At 38.9% G+C, this 22,343-nt stretch overlaps 2 protein-coding genes across 5 annotated transcripts in view; one reads left to right on the top strand and one right to left on the bottom strand.

Annotated features, from left to right (window-relative positions):
* The window catches only part of SH3D19 (SH3 domain containing 19), a 171,171-nt gene that overhangs the window by 15,692 nt on the left and 133,136 nt on the right, over positions 1-22,343 (top strand). The gene's annotated exons all lie outside the window — the stretch shown is intronic.
* Positions 3,513-21,163, bottom strand: LOC112933411 (serine protease 48). Its single transcript, XM_072724817.1, has 6 exons — positions 21,121-21,163; positions 20,208-20,252; positions 19,872-20,034; positions 18,253-18,512; positions 17,145-17,314; positions 3,513-14,683 (listed from the first exon to the last, which is right to left on the bottom strand). Exons 1-6 carry the CDS (start codon positions 21,161-21,163, stop codon positions 14,408-14,410), a joined length of 957 nt encoding a protein of 318 aa, XP_072580918.1. The 3' UTR covers positions 3,513-14,407.

The following is a 22,343-nucleotide window of genomic DNA, read 5'->3' as shown; positions in this document are numbered from 1 at the left end:
TTTTCTGCAGTGTCCAGTTTTCTATCAAGAGTATAGCTGTAGGGATCCCTGGGTGGTTCAGCGGTTAGCGCCGCCTTCAGCCCAGGGCCTGATCCTGGAGACCCGGGATCGAGTCCCACGTCGGGCTCCCTGCATGAAGCCTGCTTCTCTCTCTCTTTCTCTTTGTCTCTCATGAATAAATAAATAAAAATCTTAAAAAAAAAAAAAAAAGTACAGCTGTAACAGCCTTGTGCCCAGGCACATCCTTGTGCCCAGTTCAGTAGTCCAGTGTAGTTAACGGTTTCAAAAAACAGGATAAAAAAAAAAAAAACAGGATAAAGTTGTAGTCCCTAAAATAGAGCCGCTCCATGTTCAGAGGTTTTACACAGGTTCACGCTTTGCAGAAGGTATTATGGTCATGTCACTTCATAGGTTTCCAAATAATGTTTTGGTTTTAATTTTTTTTTCTTTATTTATTTATGATAGTCACACAGAGAGAGAGGCAGAGACACAGAGGGAGAAGCAGGCTCCATGCACCGGGAGCCCGACGTCGGATTCGATCCCGGGTCTCCAGGATCGCATCCTAGGCCAAAGGCAGGCGCCAAACCACTGCGCCACCCAGGTATCCCCAATGTTTTGGTTTTAAAATCTTTTTTAAAGACTTTATTAAAAAAAAAAAAAAAAGACTTTATTTATTTATACACGAGACAGAGAGAGGCGGACACACAGGCCGAGGGATAAGCAGGCCCCATGCAGGAAGCCTGATGTGGGACTGGATCTTGGGTCTCCAGGATCATGACCTGGGCCACCCAGGTGTCATCCCTCACACCAGTATTCTTTAATTCTTTGCTTATTTAATTGAAAGCTGGATTTCTTACTCCTGTAATAGGTTTTTAAAAAGTACCAACTTTTTGGCATGTTTGAACAAACATTTATCAATCACTTGTTTAGTGCTTCTTAATACACGTCAAGAACTCATGTAATACCCCTAATGACACAAAGTCAGATTCTGTTTTTCAGATGAGAAAAATGAGGCAAAGAAATGAAATGGAACTAAGCTTTGAACTCCCGCAGTCTTTTTTTCTCCTTTAGTTTACAAACTTATACACTGTGGCACCAGTGTGGCTCAGTCTAAGAGTCTACCATCAGCTCAGGATCCCAGGGCTCAGGGATGGAGCCCTGCCTGGGGGCTCTGCTTTGTGGGGAATCTGCTGCTCCCTGTATCCCTCCCCCTCTCTCTGGCAGGCTCAAGTGCACACGTGTGCTCTCTCTCTCTCAAAATCTTAAAAAAAATGTATATATAGTAAAATAAATATACTTCTATGAACTTGAAATTCCTGTGCCTCCACTTAGGGTCAAACTTTCCCTACACCCTTAACGCCTGGCAACAACTGATCTATATTTTGACTCTGTCGTTTTATCTTTACCAGAATATGGTATAAATGGAATCATAAAGAACCTGACCTTTGAGACTGGCTTCTTTGGAGACTCATTCATATTGTTACATTGTATCAATAGTTTGTTGCATTTTACTGTGAGTAGAATTGTGTTCTGTGAATATACCACAGTTTGTTTATCCATTTACCTGATGAAGGATACTTAGGTTGATTTCAGTTTTTGGAGATTATGAATAAACCGCTATAAATATCCATATATAGGTTTTTATGTAAATATAAATTTTTATCTCTTTAGTTTAAAGACCTAGATATCAGTTTGCTGTGTCATATAGTAACTGTATGTTTTTAACTTTATAAGAAATTGCCAGACTATTTTCCAGAGTGGTGCTGTACCATTTTGCATTATCACCATATTATGAGAGTTCTGTTCTACATCCTCATCAGCACTTGGTATTGGCAGGGTTTTTTTGTATTCACTGTTCTGGTAGATGTGTAGTAATATTTCATTGTGGCTTTAATGTGCATGTCCATAATGTTGAGCATCTTTTTATGTGGTAATTGATACCCCTATATCATCTTTGCACATTTTAAAATTAGGTTGGTTGTTTTCATATTTTGGAGTTTTTAGAGTTTTTCGTATATTCTGTGTTCAAGTCTTTTGCTAGATGTGAGATCTAAAGTGTCTGTGCTTCCACAGGAACCTTTTTTATTGATTGCTTTTTTTACCCCTGTGTGTGGGCCATGCTTTCTTGTTTCTTTGCACCTCTCATAATTCTTTTTTTTTTTTTTTTTAAGAATGTATTTATTCAGGAGAGACAGAGAGAGAGAGAGAGAGAGAGAGAGAGAGGCAGAGATATAGGTAGAGGGAGAAGTAGGCTCCATGCAGGGAGTCCAACATGGGGCTCGATCCCAGGTCTCCAGGATTAGGTCCTGGCCGAAGGTAGTGCTAAACCGCTGAGCCACCCGAGCTGCCCATCTCTCATAATTCTTTGTTGAAAACTGGACATTTTGAATATGAAAATGTAGCAACTCTGGAAATCAGATTCTTCTCCCACTCCAAGGTTTATTATTACTGCTTATTTGAGATATTGTTTAGTGACTTTTCTTTTTTTTAAAAAAAGATATTATTTATTCATGAGAGACCCAGAGACAGAGGCAGAGACATAGGCAGAGGGAGAATCAGGCTCCCTGTGGGGATCTCTATGCGGGACTCTATCCTAGGACCCCAGGATCATGACCTGAGCCAAAGGCAGCTTCTCAACCACGAAGCCACCCAGGTGCCCCTGTTTAATGACTTTTTCTGAACTAATTTTGTGAAATATGTATTCTTTGTGATGTCTGGTACTGAAGTGTCAGTTTCATTACCTTAGTGGTTAGTTAGTCATTGGAAAGTTTTCCTTGAATGTCTAGAGCCCCTGCTCCCACAATCTCCCATCTTTGCAGTGGGCTGTGTGTGTGTATCACAGCACACCTTCAAGGCCCAGCCAGGCAGTATACAACTTTGTTTAGCCTTCACTTCCTGCTTGTGCAGAGCCAGAAGATCAGCCAGAGATGAGAGTTTAGGGCCTTTTCAGATCTTTTCTGAGCATGCGTCCATCCTGGGAATACATATGGCTTTCTAGATTCCCAGGAGTATGTGTGAGCTTTTCAAAGCCCTTATTTCTCCAGGCTCTCTTCCCAATGACTTTGGTTAGTCTATTGTTTTCCCTAGCTGTTATCCAGTGTCTCTTGTAGCAGCAATGAATGTATTTATTCGCCGGTAAATATTTTCAACAAAATATTTTCAACAACTTTCTCCAGCTACCTACTTTTTAGCACTTGGAGAGTTCTGAATTAAGATAAAGGCAAGTCTTTTTTGCTCGTCTTTCAAGGCACTCACCCAGCAGGTTAAAACAAATTATAGTTGGCCTTTGAACAACACAGGTGTGAACTGTGTGGGTCCACTTAACACAGTTTTTTTTTTTTTTTGGATCAGTATAGTACTATAAATGTATCTTCTCAATAATATATTCTTTTCTTTAGCTTACTTTAAGAGTACAGTGTATAATACATGTAACATACAATATATGTGTTAATAGACTGTATTATCAGTAAGGTTTCTAGTCAGCAGGCTTTTAATAGTTAAATTTTGGGAGAATCAAAAGTTCTGTGTAGATTTTCGACTACGTTGAGGGTTGGCATCCTTAACCCTCATGTTGTTCCACTGTATTACCATTTATGAGGGAATTCTCTTCTACCCCCCCCCCCCTTTTGATAGTGGGACTAGGAAAGCAAGCTATTTTCAAGGCTACCACTGAGCTGAAGAATGAGGGATGGAGCCAGGATAAGTTAAAATGTTACAAAGCCCATTACTTTAACCAAAATTTAGATTGTTTTTAAACATTTCCCTAGACTTAAGTGCAATAAGAGGTTACTGCAAGCTTTTGGTTAGTTTCCAGAGTTCCCCCCCCAAAAATCAGTTCTGCCAGTTTCTGCTAGTTTGTATGTATGTATGTATGTATGTATGTATTTATTTATTTATTTTTTGTATTTATTTATTTATTTATTTATTTTTCTGCTAGTTTTTAAAATTGATTTTATAGGGGACAGACTTTTGGAGCTCTTTACTCTGACATTTTCACTGATGTTACTCAACTATGGATTTTTAAAAATCTGATTAATATTGTCAGTCTTTTAATGAGCAAGTTAGCCCAAGTTTTCCCAGTAAATACCAAAAGAGAAGATGTGGACATTCTTACTCATTCTGAAGTGTTTGTGTATCTTACAGTAGCATTATCAAAGTATTTCAGGAGTCCAGCTCATTTGGTTACAGTGCTGGGGTCAAGACCCTCCATTTTAACTCTGCAGAGGCAGCATGCTTTTCTCAATTCCAGGCCATAGACAATCCTTAATCTCTGTTGCTTTTTTAAAAAAACATTATTTCTAAGGGGTATCTGGCCAGGGGAACTCTATTCCTCTTGTTAAAAGAGAAAGTAGCTCTATTGCACTGTTGTGATTGATATAAATCAGTCATGTGTTAACACTCTGGGGAGTGGAATTGATGAGGGCATAGTGTGCCACTTTATATATTTCTGTATTGTTTGAGTTTCCTCCGATGAATATTGCTTTAAGAAATAAATTTAAAATACCATGTAAAATAATTGCCTACTGGTCTAGTGTATTTGTTGCTCATAATAATGCTCTTTTTATAAGAATTGCCTTAAGATTAGTTATTGCAGTAATCATAGCAAATGCTGTCATGTTGATAAAAGAAATAATAAAGTGAGGACATGATAATAGGAAGGAGGTATATAATTGTGTTTCCTGTGAAGATCATTTTTCAAGCATGGACTAATTTATCATTTGTTCACCTATTTGATCTTACTATATTCATTTGTTTTTATGAAAACCATAATCACTTGAAAAGCAAATCCTCATTTATAATCAAACTGTTGAAAGCTATTTAATATAATCAAAACCTACCCTTAGCATTCTGTGCTTTGTACTTTCCTGTATATCTCATTTCCATCCTGCCCAATGGAACCTTTTCTAGAGGATGAGACTCAGGAGACCTGCATTTTAATGCTCAAATTGCAACTTGTCAGTTGTATGATGTTGGCGTCTGAATCTCAAATTCCCCATTGACAAGATGAAGGATTTAGGCCAGGGATCTGGAAACTGTAATCCTGTGGGCCAAATCTGACTCACTGTTTTTGTAAATAAAGTTTTGTTGCAACACAGCCATGCCCATTCATTTACATATTATCTGTGGCTGCTTTTGTGCTATATCTGCAGAGTTGAGTAGTTCTAAAAGAGTCATGTGGCCCAAGAGCCTAAAATATTTGCCCTGTATGGAAAAAGTTTGCTGCAACAGACTATCAAGTTTCCTTCCAGTTTAAAAGTTCTTTTAGTTTTGGGATACTTGGGCCAACTTTTTTTTTCTTTTTCTTACCATCAGATTGCTTCTTAGCAGATCAACAGAAAAATTCAAACGAAAGAGGCAAACAAATCTCATATATATATTGCTATTTATTAGACACCTATATCTGTCATAAATCTGTCATATTTTGTTGTTAATGCTGTGGTTACAAACAACCTCTAAAGCTCAGTATCTTATAACAGTTATATTCAACTAGTGAGCTATATATAGCTCAGCCTCACTTATCTTCTTCATTCTGGGACCTGGCTGAAGGAGCAATCCCTAACTGGGATCTGGGATGAAGAACAATGGACAGATCATGTGCCACCTTCTAAAACTTCTATTCAGAGGTAGCTTATATTACTTCCACTCACATTTCTTTGGCCAACAATGTTGGTGGTATGGGGAAGTGTAATCTTTCTACGTGAGGCCCTGCAAATCACCTGGCACCTCGAGTGGGTGGATAGTCCTCCAGGGAGGGCAGTGAGTCATTGGGAGCAACATCACCTACTGTTGCCTCCTTAAAAGGTTTGCTAGTGTGAACAAACTGGAACCATGGCAAAAACTTGGGTTTTAGGGTTCTTTGTTATTTTTCATGAACTTTCTGTTACTAATGAGTAACTAGAAATGGGCCTGTTGAGCTTTTGGAATGTATTATAAATCTCTAAATAAGTTTGCTTATTTAATAAATTCTCAATGTAAGAATGTAAAGTGTCTGTTTGGATTTCTTTCTTCCTTTTTTTTTTTTTTTTTAATAGACTCGTGATGTCTTTAACCTAGATTTCTTACCCTGAAACCTGGGTAAAGTTCCTCACCATGATTACTTGATCATCAGTTACCAAGTTCTATTGAACATATACTCATATGTAGCCCTTGACTCTGTCCTCTTCTCTCCATCTTCATTGCTACCATCCTTGTCCAGATACCTCTCACAATTCACAGCAGTGACCTGGACCTAGCTGCTCTACAGAGTTGCTTTTCCCATAATTCATTCTCTATACATCCATCAGAGTGATTTTTCTAAAATGCTAATTGATCATGTTATTCCCCAGCATTAAAATCTTTCAGTGTCTTGTACATTGTATCCTCCTCTTAAAGCTCACATTTCTTAATGTGGTGTTGTTCCTTTTTTCCTTGGGGATTCCCAGATCTACCCTGGGAATGCTTAGCTTATTTTTATGACCGGAAAAATATGGGTTTTGTTCAAGAAATATTTTCAAGACCCTATTTTATGAATTCACAATATTTGGTAGATGTTTTCTACTTGTAGAGATTCAAACACTTGATGAAAAATATTGTGCAAAGCTGACTGTGTATAGTTTTTTTTTTTTTTTTTTTTTAAGATTTGTTTATTTGAAAGCCCTGCACAAATGGGGGAGGGGCAGAGGGGAAGGGAGAGGGACAAACAGATTCTTCCCAGAGCTCAACATGGCTCTTGATCTTATTATCCTGAGATCATGACCTGAGCTGAAATCAAGAGTCTGAAGCTTAACGGATTGAGCCACCCACTTGCCCCACTGTGTGGTTTTGAGCAAGGTCCAACAGCAAGGGTGATTCTATCTTGATGGTCAATGGATTGTTCTTATTTGGAAGAGCTTGGTTAAGGCTGATGAGCTGCAAAGAAAGGTAGGTTGACATTGATTTTGTTTTGCTTTCTCTGTGACCTGCTTTTAGAAGTTTAAAATGTGCCCATTTTGGAACTAGTCATTTATTTGGCCTCTTTTAGTGAGCTAACATATTTTTCCTTGTGAAACCAACTCAGCTTCTGGACAAAAATAATGTGAAAAAAATACATTTTTAAAATACTATCTCCTCGAGGTCTTTCATGTTAGGTCTCTGTTTCAGAAGTAAAAATAGCTTTATTGAACTCATAGAGGGATAGATTTCTCCTAACATCCAAATACCTGCCTTTGAAGATGATCTAGTGATTTTAGTTTTTAAAGCCAAATGTTTTCATTATTTAAAAAATTGACACAAAATTTCTTTGATCAACTAACTTATCCTTTCTTTTTATGTAGCCTAGTTATATGGAATTATTAATAAAATGCATCAAATGTCTCTCAACTCTGAAGCTTTGCAGATGTTGTAACCACAGCTTTGTGTTATCATAAGCTACTTTTAAAAAGCAAGCTTAACTTTTTAAAAGGTAAGGTTAAAAAAAAACACAACTGTACATCTGTATAAACAGTTAAAAAAAGGAGTCAGAGGCATTTTGACCACATCCTTAAGCATGAGGACTGTAAAAGGTGGTAGTGATTAACACAATGGTTATTATTATGTACGGGATTTGAACTTTCTGTGTTAGATATTTCTGTAACATTACTATGCTTGGCCTGAACTCAAAACCCTGAGGTCAATACCTGAGTCAAAATAAAGAGATGCTTACTGAGCCACCCAGGCACCTCTCTATTTTTTTTTTAATAAGCAGTATTGAGGAAAACATTATTTAATTTTTTTTTTTTTTTTAATGAAGAGATACTTGGTTTCCTCCTCCAGAAGGAGGGAACAGTCTTCTTTTCAGGGTTAGAACAGGTTGCCTTGAGGTTACTTATAATATTCTTCAGGTTCTATGAATAAATATAGGGATCCTCAAACATCTTGAAAGTACATGAAAAAATGTATGTCACAGGTAAGTGTTTTCTTTGGGGTGCAGGGTTAGAGTGATGTGGAGAAAAGAGTCCATAATTCAAACAGATTCTTGTGAAACTTTTTCTTAGTTTTCTCCTCTGTGAGCTCCAAACTGCCTCCTTGGCATTTTTAGTTGGGTATCTAATAGGCATCTCAAATCTAAGGTGAATGTTTTCCTTTCCTATTGCTGCTGTAACAAGTTAGCACAACTCTAGTGCCTTCAAACAGCATGACTCTATTGCCTCACAGTTCTGGAGGCCAAAAGTCTGAAATCAGTTTCACTGGGCTGAGCTCAGGATGTGGTAGGGTTGCATTTCATCTGTACGCTCTAGGGGACAATCATGGTTTTGCCTTTATTAACTTCTAGAGGCTGTCTGCACTCGTTGGCTTGTCGCGCCTTGCTCCATCTTCAGATCCAGCAGCATAGCATTTTTTTCCCTCTGTCCCTTCTGCTTCAGGCCTTATGTCTTCTGCATAGTCTCATAAACACCTCAGACTCTGACTCTCCTGCATTCCTTTTACAAGAAAATTTGTGACTCTATAGGGCTCACCCAGATAATCCAGCATAATCTTTCCATCTCAAAATGTTTAACTTAATTATGTCTGCAAAATCCCTTTTACCAGATAAGTTAACATAGTCCCAGGTTCTGGGGATTGCAACATTGACATCCTTGGGGGAAGTCAGCCCACCACTGGATTAAGTAGCCTGTCATTTCTGTTCTTCTTCTAGCCTTCCTCATTTCATTTAATAGTATGACTATTCTGAGGCCAGTCACCTAGGAGTCATTCTTGATTTCTCTTTTCAGGTTCTTCTCTTTCCCATTTTTCTATCCCAATTACCAACCTCGTTCTCATCATCCACATCCAGTCTATCTTATCGTATCTAAATCCAATGAAAGTATTATCTCCGTTTTATTCAACTGCATCTAGTATCTATCCTCTTCTCACTGATTTCCACTAATATCAGAAGCATTTTGGAGCCCTAGGCCCTCATCCTATCTTATTCTTTTTATTCCTGGGTGTTCATAGTTAATTATAGTACAAGGTAGGGTGGGGTAGGTGTCATAAAAGTGGCACAAAGTGCCACAGCACTAGACCCTAGTCACTCTATTCCAATCACATGGAGAGGGGAAGTGAACACTTACATGGTAGAAGATGCCATTGAGAGAATTTGGGTCAGTCGAGGGTGATTGTCCTGAACAACAATTAGAATTTCCTATTAATTATTTCAGTCTTTTTTATTCTTAAGATAGTGAACATTTTCTCTTAATGTTGATAGTAGAGAATATAATTAATCTAACCTCTGGTTATTTTGAGTGACTCCTTTTCCTCCCTTTCCTAAAGAAGGAATATGTTTAATAAAATTTTCAGGTAGCTGATTTCTAGTATGTAAATGAACTATACAGTCAGATGTGGGGGTGAGAATAGTTAACAGCTTCAGAGTGAAGTCAAGAATCTGAAAAGAAAATAGCCACTGTTGAAATAGCATGAAAAAACAACCTCCACCTTTTATCATTTTGAATTCTTTTTCCATAATGTCCCCACATTTTTGGGGTGACTACAATTTAGTGAAATAGGGGAAAAATAGTGATTACTTGAAATAATCCATTTGTTATATTAATAGAAGATTTGGAAATAGCTATATAATATTTCCCCCACTTTTAGGAGAAGAAAATTGCTGATTGGATTTTCAGCAGCCTTAGTGTACAGCTTTATTTGTTAAATGTTACCTTAGCAAATCCCACCTTAGTTAAATTTCTCAAGATGTGAAAGTGAAAATTGGAGCATATTAAATTAGACATTCCAAGGAATAAAGTATTTTACAAATTAAAATTGACTTTTAAAGCAGAAATGCTGCTGAGCCCCCCACCCCCTCCAAAATAGTGTGTAAAGATGTCCCTATTTATTTCTTCCCCATTTGGTCATTTGTGGTGTCATTGACTAAATTTGTTACCAATAAGTACTTGGTATTTTGGTTGTGTGAATGCAAACGTTTATTGATTTTTTTTCCCTCCTTGGTAATGTGTCCCAGGTGCTATATCATATATTGGGTTAAGCTTTACATTTTGTGTGTTAGCATTTGAAATAGAAAATGTCTGTCATTAGTTTGAACCTTTTTTTGAAATACAGTCAGAAGAATTATTTAGAAGATTAGAGAGTCCTAAATACAATACAGACTAGTCATTTTTGCTTAATTTAAATAGGACAAACGTTTCCCTGTTCATTTTTAAAAAATGGCTTTATTGAGATAGAATTCATAGGGCTATACACTATAGGGTGTATATAGTTCACTCATTTCCTGTTAACTTAAAAAAATTTTTTTGGAAAAAGATTGTATTTACTCATGAGAGACAAAGAGAGACATAGGCAGAGGGAGAAGCAGGATCTCCACGAGGAGCCCGATGTAGGACTTGATCCCAGGATCCCAGGATCATGCCCTGAGCTGAAGGTGAATGCTCAATCATTCTCTTTGAGCCACCCACACATCTCTTTCCTGTTAATTTTTTTTTTTAAATTAAAGGATTAAAAATTAACTTTCCTGTTAATTTTTTAAAAAGATTTATTTATTTATTTATGAGAGAGAGAGAGAGAGAGAGAGAGGCAGAGACACAGGAGGAGGGAGAAGCAGGCTCCACGCCGGGAGCCCGATGCGGGACTCGATCCCGGGACTCGATCCCGGGACTCCAGGATCACGCCCTGGGCCAAAGGCAGGCGCTAAACCGCTGAGCCACCCAGGGATCCCCTCTTTCCTGTTAATTTTTAAAAGCATTTCCTAGGATCCTTTCAATCTGCTTTTTAGATATTCACTATCTCTTTTTCTTAATCAATAAATAGAAATACGTGGGTTGAGGTTTATGAGAGAAGGATATTTCAGGAAGAGAGGGCAGATAAAATAAGGTCTGGAGGTAGAAGGGGATGGAGGAATAAGAACATTGGTCTGGGTAAGAAGAAAGAAAGAAAAATAGGAAATCAGGTAGGTGTCTTAATGATGAATTATAAAGTAGATGGTAAGAAACCTGGGCTTGTGCTTTTCTTCACCTTGGTTAGTGGGGCCCTATTCCAAGAGTAGTGCAGATGGGAAGTAGGGTAGACAACACACAGCCTTATGGAATCACACCTTCCTCACTGATGTTCCAGGTTACTGTATATAGCCCCTGTGTTTTGCTCATTAGTACATTGGTATCAGATTCTTATTCTCTCTGCTGCTTGTCTAACTCTGCTGCCATCTGACTACCCTCTATCATTCTAACCCCCTTATGGCCTCTGTGTACTCCCATGAGATATGGTATGGGATTCTCTGTTCTATCCTTTCATCACTCCCCTGCTCTTAGCCCTCCAGTGCCTTCTCATTGCACTGAGAATAAAATTCAGAGTCCGTACTAGGGCCTTCCGGGCTCTGTAGGACCTGCCCTACAGGCAGGGCACCCTCTCTGATCTCAGTTCATACCCTTCTCCCTCTTTGCTCTGAGTGTTCTAGCATTGCACTGACTTCTTTGTTCTTCCTCGCACACATACCTAACATACTTCCAACTCAGAACCTTTGTACTTGCTATTTACTCCACCTGGAGTGTTCTTTCTCAGTTTTTTTTTTTTTAATATCTTCCTTTATGCAAGCCTCTGTATAATGTCATCTTCTTAGAGAAATTTCCCTGACCACCCTATCTAAAATGGAATCCCCCACCTTGATACTCTGTCTGCTTCTTCTCTTTTATTTTTATCAAACTTTCCTATACATGACATCATAATAAACATTTATTTTGTATTTGATTATTGTGCCTCTACCCCACTGGAATTAAACTCGAAGGCAGGCTCAATGTTTTGAATGTCCTGCAGTATCCTCAGTGCCTAGAACACAGTGAGCACTTAATACTGTTGAGCACATGCTGAATGCTATATATGATGCATATTCACACTTCCCAGAAGGGATCTGTTGTGTTGTTCATATTGAGTATATCTGTCAGGTAAGATTTTAGGCCAACTGCCTCATCACCTCTGGGCAGCTGTTACATCGGGTGCTTATCCCTACCCTAGTACATCCAACTAATAGTGGTCAGGACAGTGAGGTCATGTGGTCGTCTTCTTTCAGTACCCCTTTCATTCCCCTTCAATGGTCTGGTCCCTCCAAAAGTTCTAAGTTTCACTTCTTGGTTCGTGAGAAAAATTTTGCCAGATCCCATGCTGCAGAACAGGTGCTTCCTAAGAGTCTGGAGAAATGATAGAAAGCAGTATTTTGGCTTTCTTGTGTCTTGTCCTGGCTCATACTTTTTTGTACTTTCTCTTCCTTTTTGTTTCTATTTTAATTTTGATTTTAGTCTGTCCTTTCTCCTCTATTTTCCTTTTTTTTTTTTTAAAGATTTTATTTATTTATTCATGAAAGAGAGAGAGAGGGGGGCAGAGACACAGGCAGAGGGAGAAGCAGGCTCCATGCAGGGAACCCGATGTGGGACTCGATCCGGGACTCTAGGATCACGCCCTGAGCCAAAGGCAGGCGCCAAATCGCGGAGCCACCCAGGGATCCCCCTCTATTTTCCTTCTTGCCTCTTTTTTCTCTCTCATTCTTTTTTCTCAGTTGCCATTTTGCTTTTCCCTCTATGTCGTTCCAGCAGTTGCCTAGCTTAAATTCTTGCCTCCAGAAACTTTCCAATTTACCTGTTTTACATGCTCTTTTCTCTCCTTTGTTATGACTGGAGAGAATGAGGCTGAAACACTCTTTCATTCTTTTATTTAACTTATATTTGAAAGTCTACTTTGTATAAGACATTGTTAATGGAGGTAGCCCAGAATCTGACACAAAATACCCAGGTTCTCAGTTGGGGAGACAAAGAAGTTGGTTGTTATTCATTCATTTGCTCAACAAGTTTTTTTTTTTTGTTTTTTCCTCAAGTATTATTGAAAGTAGGATACAGTGGTTGGCACAAAAACTCTTACATTTTGGTAAGACTAATACATTAACTAGACAATTACGCAAACGAATAATATAGCTGTGCTGAGTCCTATGAAGGAGGGCTCCATAAGGCCTACAAAAATATATATTGGGGGATTTGTTCTGGTCGGGAGAGTTGAGGACGGCTTCCTTGAGGAAGTAAAAAGTGAGTGGAGATTTGAGGCACAGTAAGAATTAACTAGGCAAAAGCAGTAGGGGAGAAGGAATAGCAAATGCAAAAGTCTGGTGCTGAGAAGGGATTTGGAACATTTGAAGAATTGAAAGCATGGAGAACAGGGTGCAGTGAGGCTGAAGAAGTAGATAGGGGTCAGAACCTGCAGGGCTTTGTAAGCCCTCATAAAGACTTTGGTCTTTATCGCATGAGCAGTGAGATGTCTTTGAAGTGCTATAAGCAGGAAGAATGGAGGGAGAAAAGTATGAAAAAATCTTTTATTTTTAAAATACTGGTCTGTATGCTGTGGATAATAAATGGAGTTGAGCATAGGTGTAAGTGAGGGAAAGGACGTGGGCTTTAGTGGCAGTAGTGGCTGTAATGGCAAACCCAGAAGAGAGAGGGGGTTGACAAAGTTTTTAAGTTTCCAAACCTACCTTCATTTCCTATTAAAGGTATTTGTTTATCCAAAAAATTTTTTGAAAGTTGACTTACCATGAAAGACACAGATTCAATAAAACTTAAGTTCTTTCAAGTTGAGAAATGAAGGATGATTTAAATAAAAAGGGATGTGAATGGAATTATACTAGATATCTAGGATAAAGGTAATGACCGAAATTGAATGTATAACTTAGCTCTGAGCTCCTGGAAGCCTAGGTAAAGTAGGAAATAGTAGGTCATGGGATGGATTAACAAAAAGAAGCACGCTAGTTAAGCATTATTTAGTCCTGTCCTTATTAAACATTTTAGTCCTGTCCTTATTAAACATTTCAGTACCCTATTATTGAGGTAGCATTAAACAATCTGGACAGGTCCAGGTTATGGAAACCCAAGACTACAGCTCTTGAGATCATGGCATTAATCCATTTTTCGGTCGTAGGTCACATTGGTATTTCAAAAAGTAAAAATTTCAGAAAAATACAGAGCTGAATTATATATATGCATTTTTTATTTGACTCTTTGCTATGAGGCAGTGTAGGAATATATAGACCAGGTAAGAAGCCCATAATGCAAACCATGGGCCCTATGAGTAAACTCTTAATATATTTCCTTGAGGACTTTCTCTTTGCCTTTACAGATATTTCTTTTCTTCCCTGCTTCTCCAGTAGCCATTTTATTGTGTTCATACATACTTATTCATAGAAGGTACCTTTCTTGCCTTGCAAGATTCATAGTTAGGGACAAAGAATGCTATGCACAGAAGCAGCAGCCTTATTTCTCAGCTATTCACATTTGAACCACTAAAACATACTTTCAGAATAAATAACCTCAAAAACAAAATCATTTCTAATTAATAAAGTAATCCAGAGTTCCCAGTGACTCTCCTGTGCATTCTCTGCTCCTGGGGCTTAATCTCTATGTATTCCCACCCTAACCCTGAACTTGGCCAGTGGCTTTAGCTATATTATCTATTCTCCTGGTAAAATGTTAGGCCCAAAGGCACAGAAGGGTCCCAGGACAGCCAGAGAGAGCAGAACAGTAAGGTACAGGAATTCAGTTAAATCCAGATTTTTGGTACCTAAAATCTCAGCTCTTGAGATAGTGGTCTTAATCCATTTTTGATAGTAGATCACACTGGTGTAGACTCCAGGGAGACTTTCAGCACAGCCTATTCCCCAGCTTACCAGTCCTATCTGGATCCATACACCATTAATATGACATGACAAAGGTCCTCCAGAATCACCCTGAGGAAAGATAAAGGTCATGAGTGTAGTGAAAAAGGACCTTGAAGAAGAAAGTGGTCATAGGAGGTGAAGAGGTCCTTAGGATGGGACAGTGAGCTAGACTTCTTATCGCATTAGGGGAAGATCATGGGAATTCTAGAATTACATAATTTGAAATTGGCAGAGACCTTAGCTAAATATATCAGTAGTTTCAAAATACTCATCTGTGATAAAAAAATGAATGTGATGATTTTTTTTCCCTTAAAGGTAAATTTACTTGAGTTGAACGAAGTTTCCTTATTTTTCTATTCTTAGGTTCTTATTGACTTTTTTAAATGTTAAAATAATCCTGTTATGTAAAATAATAGTGACAGTAATTGATGTCTTTCAATCTTGCTGTCTCTTTTTCTAACAATTTTATTGAGATATAATTCATATACTATACAATTCACCCATCTACAGTGTACAATTCAGTGGTTTTTCGTATATTCATAATGTCGTTCAACCATCACCAAATTTTCATCACCTGTTGTAGAAGAAACCCTATACCCATTAACAGTCACCATCATTTCCTCTTAGCCCTAGGCCAACTGGTAATCTGCTTTCTGCCTCAATGGATTTGTGTATTCTGGACATACTGTATATAAATGGAACCATATGACATATGATCTTTTGTGTCTGGCTTTCACTTAGCATACTCTTTTCAAGGTTCATCCTTGTAGCATATATCCATGCTCCATTTCTTTTTATGGCTGAATGTTATTCTGTTACATAGATATACCACATTTTGCTTATCTAGTCATCAGTTGGTAGGCATTTGGATTATTTTCACTTTTTGGCTATTATGAATAATGCTGCTATGAATATTAATGCATAATTTTTTCTGTGGACATGTTTTTATTTCTCTTGGGTGTATACCTAGAGTGGAATTCCTGGGTAATATGGTAACTCTCTATATACCCTTTGAAGAATTGCTAGATAATTCCAAAGCAACTGTACCATTTTTCATTTCCAGTAGGTATATGAAGGTTTCAATTTATCCACATCCTCATCAACCCTAGTTATTATCTCCCTTGATAATAGCCATCCTGGTGGGTGTGAAATCATGTTCCATTGTTGTTTGATTTGCAAATAATGAATATACAGATAGGACATCATGGCAGAGTTAGAGAAAAGTTTGTGTGTGTGTGTGTGTGTGAGAGAGAGAAGAGAGTGAAGGAAGAAGGGGGAGGGAGAGAATGAAAGGGAGAGAGAAGGAAAGGAAATAAAACCAAGTGGCCATTCTAGGACTAAAAAATAAAATATGTGATAGAAAACTTTCATTTGGTGAACTTAACACTACAATGTAGATGGCAGGAGAGAGGCAAGGATCTTAAATATTGGTTAATCTATAAGTATCCAATTTGAAGAGCAGACAGGTAAAAATAAAACATTATTAGAGACTGTGTGAAAATATCAAAAAGTGTGACCTACATTTTCCGTTTCAACCCGAAGAGGAAGAGAGAGGAAGCAGAATATTTGAAGAAGTCATGAATGAAAAAATTCTCAAGTTTTGATTAAAGATGAACAGATTTTAAAAACAAAAAAATCAGTGAATCCTAAATAGGATAAATACGAAGAAAATCACACTTAGCACGTTGCATTCAAATTTTTAATATTTTATTTATTCATGAGAGAGAGAGAGAGAGAGAGAGAGAAAGAGGCAGAGACACAGGCAGAGGGAGAAGCAGGCTCCATATAGGGAGCCCGATGTGGGACTTGATCCCAGGTCTTTAGGATCATGCCCTGGGCCGAAGGCAGGCACTAAACTGCTGAACCACCCAGGGATCCAAAATTTTTTCTTTTTAAAGATTTATTCATTTATTTTAGAGAGAGAGAGAGAAGGGGAGTGGGGTGGGGCAGAGGGAGAGGAAGAATCCCAAGCTGACTCCCCACCGAGCACAGAGCCTGTCCCATCACCCTGAGATCATGACCTGAGCTGAAACCAAGAGTCAAGAGCTCAACTTACTGAGCTACCAGGTGCCCCATCACATTCAAACTTCTGACAATCAAATATGAAAGTTGTTATATTGAAAATAGCTGGAGTAAAACAACATATAATCAGTGAAGGAAGACAAAATGATGAATGATTTTTCACTGGACGGTTATGATCAGCAGACAGTGGAATGACATCTTGTACTTATAGAGTGAAATGTACTTACTTGAAAAAATAAAGTTGGAAATTCTGTGTTAACCTCTTAATATATTTATAAAAATATACAAGTCTGTGGAAAACCCAGTAACCAATGGTTAGCATTTCTCTAGATCAAAAGTTGAAGAGCTTTAAGTCATCAGCAATTCAGCATGATGCAAGAATTATTGTAAGAACTTTGGTCTCCTGATTCCTGATCTACTACTATTGTTTATATACAAGAAAACCCGAATCTAAATTAAAGTTTCATATTAAAAAACAAACCAAACAAACTCAAGGGCAAACCCTAACCTTGCAGCTGTCCTTCTTATTGGGTATATCACCAGCACATATCTCGTCGTCTTGGATGACTGACTCTAATTCTGGCAGTGCGGAACCAACTGGGTTGTAGAATTTTTCACAGGCCTGCTGGTTAAAGATGGGTATTTCTGCTTCCTGGAGGATGGAGGGGTAATCACTATCTGTAAAGACAGACAAGAATGAAAGGAAAAGCTTTCTGGAAAGTTGCAAGGACAGCATTCAGTCATGATTTGCAGAAATCTCTGGCAATCCAAAAGCAGAAAGCAGAATACAGTCACTTTCAAATCGTATTTGCTAATGCAATTTTTTTTTGTTTATTTTGGTACAGTTAGTCTAATACAATGGATAATTCAGAATTTTTTCTATTTGTTTTAAGGTATTTCTAATGTGCCAGTGTGGGTATTCTAATGTTCTAAATAAATAGAAATTCTGATACAGTTTGATTCAGTAAAGATGTATTTGAAGTACTCTAAAACTTCTTCCTTTCCTATTTTTCTGCTTCCAGATCATTTCTTGTCTTGCCTTTATTCCTCCGGGGAAAGAGTTGATGCAACACTTTAAAAACAGATTTTCTTTTCTTTCCTTTTTTTTAGATTTTTAAAAAATTTATTTATTCATGAGAGAGAGCGAAAGAGGCAGAGACAGGCAAAGGGAGAAGCAGGCTCCTCTCAGGGACCCCGATGTGGGACTTGATCCTGGGTCCCCAGGGTCACGTCCTGGGCTGAAGGCGGTGCTAAACCGCTGAGCCACCCGGGCTGCCCTAAAAAGAGATTTTCAAAAACACTAGATTCTTCCAGACTTTAGATCAGATTTGTTAACCTTTGCTTTCAGAGAAGTAATTATGTGTTCAAGTTGTGTCTGCTCTTGTTTAGACTCTAGGCAGGATATGAGTGAATAAAATAAACATAAGTGTGAAAAAAGACATTTAGATAGAATTGATAGGTTATAGCTTATAGATAGCTTATAGGTAATATCAATAGGTTGGGGTTTATTTAAAAATATTTGCCATAGTAATCGTATGTCTAGAATGCAAACGTTCTGGAGTGCTACAAAGAGGATGATGGATAATACCCCTTTGTCTACCCATTCTCACCTTCACTTTCCTTAACAGTTCCCCATCCAGTCACCCAGCAAGAGGCTGGAATTTTCAACTGCTTTGTGATACTGGGCAGGCAGATGGGCAGGATGAAGGAAGTAAAGGTGACTCTAGAGACCAGTTTCAGCAAGGCAATGTCTGCAGATGTGTGTTGAATTTGGGGATGGGTGATAATTTTGAACACACGATGATTCACACTTTGACTTGATTGGTCATTCTTAATCGATCCCAGCCGTACAGTATATAAAAAAGGAATCCAGCTCCTAAGGGGAATAGGAAGGGGAGAAAAAAAAAGTGGAACATGTTTAGGTGCTACAGCTGGGTGAGAACAAGCTGCCTATGTGTAGCACTGAATCTCTAAGCAAGAAAGGATGGCAACAGACCTAGAATTAACCAAGCTACTTCCAACTGGGGCTAGGGTTGGTTTGTTACTATTTCTCCTTTCCTCTCTCCCTAACCACTCTTTCTTTTGTCTCCTGTCTTTGTAGTCTCCTCTTACATGCTTATGGCCAGAGTTTTGTTTCTCCCATTTGCTTGGGGATTCTGTTATATCCTCTTTTTTCTTGATTCCATGTTTTCTTGTTTTCCTTTATTTTAGTGAAGCCCATTCTCTTATGGCTTCCCTAGAAAATGTGCATGAGGAGTATTATTTTTGCTGCTTTGTATATTTGAAAGTGTCTTGCTTCTATCCCACACTTGATCAATAATTGCACGTGGGAATAATAGAATAATTTTCTCCCAGTATTTTGGAGTTCTTACTGTTTTCTTTGAGCTTACAGCATTGTTATTGAAAAGTCCTGCTGTTTTGATTTCTATATATATTGGTTACCTGTGGTTGCATAAGAAGTTACCACAAAGCTTAGAGGCTTAAAAAAACAAACATTTATCTCACAGTTTCTGTGGGTCAGGTATCAGGCGTGACCTTAATTGGGTGCCTCTGATTCATCTCTCATGAAGCTACAATCAAGTTGGGCTGCAGTGACTTCAAGATTTGACTCCGGGAGGGTGTTTCCAAACCTTCCCTAGCTGTTGGCTGGAGACATTAGTTTCACATGGGCTTCTCTTTAGGACTACCCACCACATGGCATGTTGCTTGTCTGACAGCAGTAGCTCTGAGAGAGAGCTTAGATTGTGTTTCTGATCCAGAAAAGCTTAAGATCAAATTCCTGATGTTTAGCAAATCATTTGGCACAAAGTGAGAGAAGTTTCTAATATAGCGCCTATCTCTGTCATTTCTTTTTCTACCTCTGCGTCCTGTCCTAGTCCAAGGGGGTGTAGGGTTTTTTTCTGCCTACCTCTCTTACCACTTTTCTTTTTAAAAAGATTTTATTTACTCATTTATTCTAGAGAGAGAGAGAGAGAGGGCATGGAGGGAGAGAAAGAGCAGAGGGAGAGAAAGAATTTCAAGCAGACTCTATTCTGAGCATGGAGGCCAAGGCAGGCCTCAGTCTCATGATCATGACCTGAGCAGTATAAATCAAGAGTCAGATGCTTAACTGATTTAGCCACCCCAGGCGCCCTGACCCTCCTTACCACTTTCATTTTTCTGTTGGTTCATTCCTGAAATCATTCAAGTATTTACTGAGAACCTATCTGTGTGCTAGCCACCAGCTAGGACTCACCCTTTTAAGCAGTGTGCTGCTGTCAGTATCCACCTGTCACTGATGAGAGACCCTCCACAGACCTGGGTCTGGCCAAAGTACAAGCTGACTTGCCAAGGCCAGCGCCCTGCAACAGCATCCTGGCCACCCACCACACGGCCTGAGTATACAGGTCGTCCACACACTAGAGAAAGAAGAGAGAGGGGCATGTATAACTCTTGGTGTCCTGTTCCTCTGGTCTTCATCTTCTCATCATTCTCAAATTCCCATTCATTCCTAGGAACCGAGTCCTCTCCATCCTCCATCCTCCCTCCCATCCCAGTTCCAAACCCATCGGTCCAGGTGGAGACCACTAACCTGATTGCAGATGTTTGTTTCTGGGAGAAGAGCTTGGGCAAGACCCTAAGACAGACACCATATCATTACTATACAATAATGCATCTTATGTCTAGATTCACTGAATAGAGAGGCTTTCCACATATTTAAATTTCTCAGATTTGCATTACAGGCCAAATTTTTATAAATGTCTACCAGTTAGTGGGAATCTTGAAAATTACATACTTACCTGCCTTCTTTAGCAGCATACATGGAATGCAATTTAACTTTCACTTAAAGATTCAGTATTGTCATCAGGAATAGGAATATCAAGTATATTAGGTTGTAAACACAGTGATGCCTTCAGGTACTTTTGAGGTTTATGAGCTGTTTTCTTTATCTGAATTGGCATTTTGCAGTATTTGTATCTTTTTTGCTACTTGTTATCCTTTTGCTGCTCTCAGCCTACCCTGCTTTTAAATCATCGTGGGTCAGAAAAGTAAATGAACAAGCTTATACCTGAAATCACTCTACAGTATTTATACTTTCAGTTCCCTTAGCTTGAAACACTCTTTTCCTAGATCTTTGTAGCTAAGTCACTTACCTCCTTTTGGGCTTTGCTCAGATGACTCCTTAGTGAAACTTTCTTGACTACTTTATTTAAAATTACAATACATCTCCTGCCCCTTTCCTCTCATAACATTTAGGACTTTCTAACCTGCTTTAAAAATCTATATATTTAATACGTGCAGTGATTATAAGCCCCCCCGAGGGCAGGTTTTTTTTTTTTTGTTTACTGTTTCACATACAGTATCCCCATACAGGACTTCCCCAGGACACACTATTCATAAGTAATGTCCCATAGGTGAAGTGTTACATTATTCTATATGATAACTTCTTCAGCCAAAAACCTCTGCCTCTTCCCTTCCCCTACCCTCCTACCACAGAGGCTCACCCAGTAGAAGAGACAGTAGGAGGGCACTGCCCACAGGGCCCATGTCTTGGTCCTCAGAATCAGTACTTCTTGTTTCCTGAACTCAGGCTTCCAAGGAGAGGCCGGCTGGGGAGCAGCCAGAGAAGGGCGACAGGACCAGCTTCTCCTCCTGGATGGATTCCTCTGGTTCACCCCCTCCTCTCCTTTGGTTTTTCACCACAGGGCCAGGCACTGAAGGGGCCAGACTTCAGAAATGCAGTGGCAGGACCCAGGGGGAGGAGCTGGAGCCTGAGGCTCCCCCTACTGTTCAGGGAAAACAGGATGTCTGGGGTTCCTGCTTGGGGATTAGAGGATGGGAGGGGGGATTATGCAGTAGCTGTCTGCACAGGGCAGGTTAGAGGGGATTGGAAAGAACAGGGCCCTTTCTCTAGCAAGGAAGTAGAAGATGAACAGCATTCTTCAAAAGCAAGAAATGGAAAAGAGGAAATTAACCTAGTAACTGGCTAATTTTTCCTGATTTTTTTTGTTTTCATCTTTGTTAATAGTGTTAGCCATAGAGTATAGGGCAAGTCAGATTTTCTGGGAAATAGATAAAGAAATTTGTGTGCCAGAAGTTTATTGGAGAGTAGTCTCAGCATCAGTGCTTTGGTGGGGGGGGGTGGGGGTGGAAGCAGGATTGGGCAGAGGGAGAGTTGAACTGAATTCATTTGCATATGGGCCACAGCCAATCCCACAAGCTGCTCTGGAGCTGAGGTGGCTCTTCAGAGATCTCCTAAATGGAGACAAGAAGGCTGGGCCTTTGGACTTCTGCATGATTAGGTGTAGGCTGCCTGCAAGGAATGGGCATTATCTTGGGTGAAGTGACTTTTGACAAATCTTGGGATCGGACTTAGCTGTGAACTAACAGCAGCCAACATTCCTGGTTGTAAGCAGAATGAATATTTCAGTCCTGAAAGGGAAGATCTTGGGTGCCACAGCACAGCATCTTCTACAGAATTCTCTGTGCCCTTTATGTTTTTGGTACCAGTTGTTTGTAGGGTCCTAGGTCTGTGGACATATAATTCACTGAACTGTTAAAGCATGTTACTACTCTCTTACAGCTCAAACTACTGGGAGCTTTGAAAGAAACACAGAAATAATTAAATAATAGAAGACCAGAAAATATAGCTATTATTAGGTTTATTCAGTTACCAACAAGACTAGCTTAAGCAAAGAGGGGATCACTTTCAAGATAAAGTTATGGA

Source organism: Vulpes vulpes, chromosome 10 (genome assembly GCF_048418805.1).
Source record: "Vulpes vulpes isolate BD-2025 chromosome 10, VulVul3, whole genome shotgun sequence".
Taxonomy (NCBI): Eukaryota; Metazoa; Chordata; class Mammalia; order Carnivora; family Canidae; genus Vulpes; species Vulpes vulpes.
Note: the sequence above shows the minus strand (reverse complement) of the source record. Positions and strands in the feature narration are given on the sequence as shown.